This window comes from Onychostoma macrolepis, chromosome 13 (genome assembly GCF_012432095.1).
Source record: "Onychostoma macrolepis isolate SWU-2019 chromosome 13, ASM1243209v1, whole genome shotgun sequence".
NCBI lineage: Eukaryota > Metazoa > Chordata > Actinopteri > Cypriniformes > Cyprinidae > Onychostoma > Onychostoma macrolepis.
This window is the reverse complement of record NC_081167.1, coordinates 32,518,605-32,527,232: the sequence shown is the minus strand read 5'-3', so window position 1 is coordinate 32,527,232 and position 8,628 is coordinate 32,518,605. Positions and strand designations below refer to the sequence as shown.

The window sequence follows — 8,628 nt, the reverse complement described above, 5'->3', positions numbered from 1 at the left end:
ATGCCATCAGCGTTACTGCAGATTGATATTGTCTCATCATATGAGAGTAAAGAGTAAAGAGCAGCGTGACGTCTGGAGTCTGAACGCGGGTCCGTAGCGCCGCCTGCTGGCCGTGAGCTGAACTGAGAGGAGGAAGTTTGATCACAGCAGGAGTCCAGTAATGAATGACTGACCTGGGGCCAGTGTACCATGATGGTAGATGAACAAATTCAGAGTTACAGGATTAGTTTCGGGTTTACAAAACCAAACCACTCCAATCCGGCTTTGTTGGTACCATGATGCTAATCATCAACTTTCTTTGTCAACTCCGAGTTTGTGGAGCACGCGCACATGAATGTGTGACATCAGTAATGAGCAGCCAATCACAACACAGAGCAAGTGTGATCCACTTCTCTCTCTCGAGATCCAAAACTCTTTTGCTGAAGGTTAAGAGACTGAAGAATATGAGGAATTTAAACGCATTTACACTGAAGAAAGTACTCGTCCATGAGAGAGGACAAAACTATCAGTGCAGTGTAACATGTAAGGTCGCATACAGTATAGCCATTTTTACAGCTGCTCGCACACATTTTCAAAACTTTGCTTCTTTTTTTCAAAACTTTACACACAAATCCAAGAATTACACACAAAATACAAAATGCCTCACATCTCTTGCAAAACGAAGCATTGCATTCAAAATATCACAAACACGTCTCAAAAGCAAACATTTGCAAACACCTTCGCCATAATATTAATCCCTGTTAGATGTGTGTGTGTTACAGAGAACTGTGTGTTTTCTGAAACTGAAAACCGAGTCAAAGGCTGAGAATCAGTGTCTGGTTTTGCAGATTTGTGCTTCTGCTGTTTGAGAGACACTGTCAAGAGTTATCTATTGATTCTACAGCTTATTTATATTACATACGATCTGTATATATTAATATTCATTTAAATTAAATGCTTTATAATTATTGTAGAACTAAAATTGCTTTTGCGTAATGGATTAATAACAATATAAATCATATAATAATTATATAAACCATATATTAATCATATAAAATAATAAATAGCAATTATCATTAAAGCTAATTAATTTGTTTTTATTTTATTTATTTGCACACACACACTCTCTATCTCTCTCTTTTATTTACACACACACACACACACACCAAACACACAATTCTCAGTTCTTCAGTTCTCATAGCAACTTTATTGACATTACATACAAAAATAGAAACAAAGAGCAAGAATATATAAATAAACTGTTTGTTTTGTACATGTTTTGTACAGAGACTGCAAACCGTCGTGAGAGAAACTTTCACACAACCTTACATTCATACATAAAACAGAAATGATCTACAAATCTAACATAAACCTCAGAAAATAAATATACAGCAACAGCACAGAAAGATCTCACTGCTTCATGAGGTAGCTTTAGCGCACCGCTCTCGACTGGTTTGAGGATCTTCTGTGTTTGTGTGCAGAGAAGCTTATTATTAGGTCGTTTACAAAAAGTACATCTACATGCTTCGAGCCACCAGCAACACAAGGAACAGAACGGCTGGCGGTACATATTCAGAAAAAGGACACATTCTTCACATTCATAAAACACTGCAGGTGTGTAAATAATTCTCCAGAAACGAGGAGAAAGCGGTTCCTCATCAGATCTCCAGCCACTGGCTGCGACGGCAATATGCCATACTGAGTTACTAGCAGCGCTAGGCTAGTTTCTCAAAAAATATACTACTCATTACTAGATACTCCTTTCAAAAGTAATATTATTACTTCATTTCTGGCGACAGTAATTCGTTACAATACTAGTAACATTACTTTTCTTTCACACCCCACATAAGTTGCATATCTTCACCATTAAATTCTTCTAAAATATTACTAACAATATATTTCTGCCTCATCATTTGACCAAAATCCACACTGGATCGCAGTCAGACGTGATTACAAACACTCAGTGGTGATTAATAGTAACGTTTAATTAAAAGTGTTGTATTAATCTCATTAATTGTCATGTGTAGCTTGAAGCTAATTGTAGCTATAATTTTTCTGTTATACCCATATACGATTATATTCCATGATATATTTTATCAAAAGAAATCATATAATTTCATAAGAAAATGTTTCATTCTCTAAAAAGATTTGATAGAGTTTATATCAGGATCAGAAGGATGAGGGCAAGCCGTGTAGCGCCAGAGTAAAGTAATGCCAAGAGCATCTTTTCTCCTCACAGAATCAATGTAATGCAATATTTCCATCATTTTTCATATTCCATATGCCTGCTGCACTGGTGTCTGTGCAAGTCATGAAAATGATGAAAATAAATCTAGGAATTATTAGATTGTTGGTCTTTAAATCAGTAGGGGATGAGGCATCGAAAGTAACTAAGGAGCTGTTTTATGGATAGTAACTATTATTACTGAAATCTTATTAGTAATTAGTTACACTACTAGTTACTGCAAAAAGCAATATTATTACAGTAACTAACTAGTCTTAGGTGAAAAAAGTGCACTTCCATAATATACTTAAAGTGCTGTATTTTCGAACACAAATTTTGTACTTAATATACTAAAAATGATTCTTTAGTACTTCTTAAAATAATCTAAGTGTACTCAACTGTGCTATTTTGGGACACTATGAATATGAACTAAAATGCGCCTTTGGTAACTAAATACATTTTAAATACAGAGATAGTATGTTAAAAGCACATTTTAGTTCATATTCATGGTGTCAGTTGAGTACACTTAGATTATCTTAAGTTTATCTTTAGAAGTACTAAAGAATCATTTTTAGTATATTAAATACAAAATTAGTGCGCGAGGATAGAGCACTTTCAGTACATTACGGAAGTGCAGTTTTTTCCCCTGGGGATGATGCACTGGTCACTAGCGTGAGTCTTGAGTTCATGGTTTAATGGTCAAAGCGTGGGAGCGGCGTACACACAGGGATGCAGCTCCGCTGGGAACGGCTCCATCGGGCCCCGGCCCCGGATCCAGCCGCAGTCTGTAAGGATGCAGTCGATGACGGCCTCGTCCAGCAGCGGCTCCGGCCAGCAGAGGGCCCCGGGGGCTGGGTCCGGTCGTGTCCTGCTGTAGGAGTCGAAGCTGCTGGCCAGAGAGCGGATCTGCCGGGCCAGCGTCCCGATCTCTGCCCTCTCCGCCTCGCTGTACAGCAAGGGTCCCTCCGCAGGGGGCGAGGGCTCCGGCGTCAGAAACACACCGAAGTCCTCCAGAGCCTCGCAGACGCCGTACACTGGGACCAGGTGAGCCTCGGCCGGACAGAGCGCAGGAGAGAACGGGTCAGAGAACGGGTCGGGGAACGGCTGAGGCGGACAGAGCGCACCCAAGCCGTCAGACAGGAAGTCAGAGGAGCAGTGGGAGGAAGTGGGGCTGTAGGGCGGCGTGGAGAAGAGAAACGCCAGCGAGTCTGCGCCGGTCTCTGAGCTCCTCCGGAGCGGGTCGCAGTCTCTCGGGACACAAGCCGGCGGAGACGTCTGCGCAGCGCCGTACAGCTTGTCTCTGAGATAGACCGCCTCCGCTTCACTGCAGGCCAGAAACCACGAGAAAATCATCAGCAGGGTTACGAATCAAAAAATCATATAGAATTGTTTTAAATCCAAATTTTAATGCCACTTATCAATGTGCGGTATCTTTTATATTTAGCTGGCGAAAAGGGGCTGTTAAAAATGTTTGTCTTTGAATCATTCTTTCAAGAGATTCGTTCAACACTGATTCATCCAGTAATGAAACTATTCAATCTTGAGTGAGTCATTGAATCATAACATTCATAAATTACATGAGATTTTGTTTTGTTATCTAATATTCTTTCTTCAGAATTGTGAGAGAACTACAATCTCCATTAAAAAAAAAGTCTCAGTTTATCCAGAATCGTGTGGCTCTATTCTACACACAAATCGGCTCATTTTTGTTCATGGTATTTAGCTGCAACTAAATATTTTGCAAAAAGAGACAAAATAAATATGTTTATTACTTCATTTTTTAACCACATTGGAATCGATAAGAATCGGAATCAGAATTGATCAAATTCCAACAACCCAAAAATCAGTCACGTATTTCAGACGCTGTTTGAGTGAGAAATCAGCAGCTGCTGCAGAAACAAGCCGAGATCAGACGCTCACCTGACGACGTGGTTTGTGCAGACGATCACGTCTCTGGATCGGTCCGCGGTCGCACAGACGTACAGCCAGATCCACGACTGATCCTGCCGCTGCAGTCGAACCAGCATCTCCGCGCTCGCATCGCCGTCATCTCCAGCTGCGTGTCAGTAACCAACACAGTAATCACTTCACAGTCATCTACTGCTCCGAAGCTTGGGGTCAGTAGGACTTTTAATGTTTGTGAAAGAAGTCTCTTCTGCTCACCGAGGCTGCATTTATTTGATCAAGAATGCAGTAAAAACAGTGAAATATTATTACAGTGTAAAACAGCTGTTTTCTATGTGAATATGTGTTAAACTGTAATGTATTTCTGTGATGCACAGCTGTATTTTCAGCATCATTACTGCAGTCTTCAGTGTCACATGATCTTCAGAAATCATTCTAATATGCTGATTTGCTGCTCAACAAACATTTCTGATTATTATCAATGTTGAAAACAGTTGTGCTGCACAATATTTTTGTGGAAACCGTGATGCATTTTATTTTTCAGGATTCACAGATGTTCACAAGAACAGCACTTATTTGAAATAGAAATCTTTTGTGACATTATAATTGTGTCCCTGCAGCACAGAAGCAGTCATAAGCAGCACAGCTATATCTGCAGCAATAGACAACAATACATTGTATGAGTCAAAATTATACATTTTTCTTTTATGCCAAAAATCATTAGGATATTAAGTAAAGATCATGTTCCATGAAGATATTTTGTAAGTTTCCTACCGTAAATATATCAAAACTTCATTTTTGATTAGTAATATGCATTGCTAAGAACTTCATTTGAACAACTTTAAAGGAGATTTTCTCAATATTTTGATTTTTTTGCTCCCTCAGATTCCAGATAGTTGTATCTCAGACAAATATTGTTCTATCATAACAAACCATACATCAATGGAATTTATTCAGCTTTCAGATGATGTATAAACCTCAATTTCAAAAAATTGAAAAATATGACTGGTTTTGTGTTCCAGGGTCACAAATGTCTTTACTGTCACTTTTGATCAATTTGATGCATCCTTGATGAATAAAATAATTATTTTTGTGCTTGCACAGATATGTGTGAGTGGACTCACTGAGTGTGCGATGGCAGCCGGCGGCGAGCGTCAGATCATCCGGATGCAGGAGCTCGTACCACGATCGACCAATCAGCTCCTCGGCTGAGAAACCCAGGTGAAACAAGATGCTGTGGAAACATATTTCATCACAATCAACAACCATATAATTCATTTCAAAACACCCACTGAAAGCTCCCACATCTCGTCCTCCTCTAAAATCAATACTCTGTAAAAGAAATGCAGATTCCTGGTAGATCAGCACAGCTCTGCGGTGTTTGTACCTGCAGGGGGCGTGCTGGAGCCTCATGTCCGGTCTGTGGAGCGTCTGGAAGCAGGCAGAGGCCCTCGGGAGCTCGCTGTCCTTCAGTCTGTCGACCGTGGGCGAGCAGAGGGCCACAAACAGAGCGGCGTCCGCCCGGAATCGCCCCCTCACCAGCATGGAGCAGCAGCCGGCGTTCTGGAGCCGGAGCGCTCTGGAGCTGTGCATGCGGCACACGAAGCTGCGCTCTGAGAGACACACAGGAGGTCAGACCTGATCTGCACATCACAGAATCACAGAAGGAAGCTTCTGAACGTCTCGCTCACCTGCTGAGACGTCCTGCTCTCTCAAAATCACTCGCACCGCTTCTGCATCACGACCGTCCATCATATCATAGAACGAGTCTCCCTGAAGCACATCCACCTACAGAGCAACACAAAACACTGGAGCTCAAAAACTGGACCCACACTGGATTCCACGCAGTCTACCAAAAATCACCACTACCCTCAGAAAAACACATCTGTGACCCTGGACCACAAAACCAGTCGTAAGGGTCAATTGTCTGAAATCTGAAAACATCATCTGGAAGCGGAATAAATAATCTTTCCATTGATGTATGGTTTGTTAGGATCGGACAATATTTGAAAATCTGGAATCTGAGGGAGCAAAAAAATCTAAATATTGAGAAAATCGCCTTTAAAGTTGTTCAAATTTTTGATATATTTACGGTAGGAAATTTACAAAATATCTTCATGGAACATGATCTTAATATCCTAATGATTTTTGGCATAAAAGAAAAATGTATAATTTTGAGCCATACAGTGTATTGTTGGCTATTGCTGCAGATATAGCTGCTGCTTATGACTGCTTCTGTGCTGCAGGGACACAGATGTACCCTATTTATGCTGCAGTTTAGTACCTTTTGAAAAGGTGCTGCCCTGGTGTCATATTTTGTAAAAAAAAAGTAAAACTCTAAAGATTCATGTAAAAACAATTATTGTAGTTTGTCAGGGACTTATAAATATAAAATGTGAGGAATTTAATTCTGTTAAAACATTCTATTTTTGTTGAAACTCAACTAAATACATTCAGAAGAGTCTTCAATTTCGAGTAAACTTTGACTTAAATTCTCATGTATTTCGTATTTTTGTGTCTGACAAGGTACAATAAAGATATACTGTTTTTTATCAGTTTTTTTAACTCCTGATTTTTGGGGAAATTGCATGGAAACAAAGCGAAAGTTTGACTCCAACACAAACGTCTTAACAAAACATCTGCAGTCTTTCCAAAACACATCTGCGTGTCAGACCTTTGCATGCACATTCATGACCCTTAACGAGAAATATTCAAGAAGAAATAAATAGTTTAACTCATTTTTCAAGCATGGGTCAAATCGAGCATAAATGTTCATGCACGTGAAACAGAACAGAACACAGTTCTCTCACCATGGACAGGCCAAGATACTCCTGCACATTTTCAGACACGTAGACCAGCTTTCCGTCTCTGGTCAGAGCCACAATAAATCCAGGCAGCGCTTGCAGAAAGCTCTGGTTCAGAGGAGAAGCAGCAGACGGATCCAGACCGCATCCAGACCCTGCAGGAGTGTGCTTCTCTGACAGGAGCACGCTCTTCCTGATGAAGGTGCAGATGAGAGACATGGAGTGCAGGTAGGACAGACGCTCCTGGTCCTCAGCCGAGATGGGCAGCAGTGACCGCAGGGTCCGGATCTCTGTGTTGATGTGGTCTCGCCGGGCTTTGGACGCTCCTTTAGTGGACCTGCATCCGAGCACGAGGACAGAGAGGCGGTCAGACGCTGAACCCAGACGATAACACATGCAGACCAGCACTGGCTGCTTTTCTTTTCCGCTCTAATAACCTCATAGAATTCACCATTTATCATTAAAGATGATCTCTAATAGTTTGTGTGCAAGTTAGGATGAATGACACCGAGCCTGTGAGAGATACGCACTTTTATAGAGTCTCAAAGAATGAGAAACTCCTTATAACAGGGAGTCCTGGATGGAGCTCTACACACACACACACACACACACACACCTATAGCTCAGTGTCTGTCAGTACAGTAAACACTACACTAGCACGCAGAGCAGTACAGTTTCATTAGGACTGATTATAATATGAAGGCATGGGTCACTGACCTGACGCGCTTCGACGCGCGGAGACTCCGCCTGACGCTCGCGTCGCAGCTCATCCTCATCCTCATCCTCACACAGATCTGAGGAAACACAAGAGTCCAGGTCACACTGATGAAAGCGGCTTTACTCAGTCATTTCTGCTGAAAAACTCCAGTAACATGCAAAGATGGCAGGTCAGTAGCTGGGTTGGGTTAGTTTAGGTTAGTCAGCGCCTCACCTCTGCTGTGTGTGTGTGTGAGTGTGTGTGATGATCCGTGAGTCTCTCCTGGCTTATATACTCTCGAGGAGCTCAACCTGAGACCTGCTGAGAAACCCCTCCGCGTGACGACACGAGGACTGACCCGATATTTATAGAGCTCGAGTGTAAAAATACCTGCAGTGACATCATCACAACACACACACACACACACACAGAGAGAGAGAGAGAGAGAGATCACTGTTAACAGTGAGGGTTAGTTATTATTCCACTCGGAGTTTGAGCACATTTCATTCATTTCTTCAGCTCTCATCAGCTTCAGCAAAGACACTTTGTGATGTTTGTGTGATTTAAGGCTGTAATACAATTACATAATCCTTCACATAATTCAGTGTTCCTTTTAAAAATTGCTTGTACATCTTTCTTTATGCAATATTATTACTAAATCTTGAATGCAATCTTGTGTTTTTCCCAGTCAGCACAGGGTCAGTGTTTCTTATTGGAGCTGATTATTGTAGACCGCATTGATCAGTTTTTGAGTGGGGAAATATATATATATATTTGTGGATAATTTTGGCTTAGAAACTGAGGTGCAGAAGCTCGGATCAATGTTCTATCAATACAAAAGCTGTGCTGACTGAAAGAAAACAACAAGGTGACAAAAAAGATGTAATCCAAGATTTGGTGATAATTATATCATAATAAGACATTTAAAAACAAAGTTTTGTTCCAGTTATTTTTGAGTGTAAGGGTGGGAGGGGATATATATATATATATATATAAAACTTTTTTTTTTTTTTAGCAAA

General features: G+C 40.9%; 1 protein-coding gene across 1 annotated transcript; it reads right to left on the bottom strand.

The window, feature by feature from the left end:
• Positions 1-1,176: 1,176 nt before the first annotated feature.
• On the bottom strand, positions 1,177-7,882 carry npas4l (neuronal PAS domain protein 4 like). The gene is made up of 8 exons (XM_058796368.1): positions 7,844-7,882; positions 7,630-7,706; positions 6,919-7,249; positions 5,800-5,896; positions 5,496-5,721; positions 5,233-5,342; positions 4,124-4,259; positions 1,177-3,527 (listed from the first exon to the last, which is right to left on the bottom strand). The coding sequence occupies exons 2-8, from the start codon at positions 7,692-7,694 to the stop codon at positions 2,903-2,905; spliced, it is 1,590 nt and encodes a 529-aa protein (XP_058652351.1). The 5' UTR covers positions 7,695-7,706; positions 7,844-7,882; the 3' UTR covers positions 1,177-2,902.
• Positions 7,883-8,628: the final 746 nt, after the last annotated feature.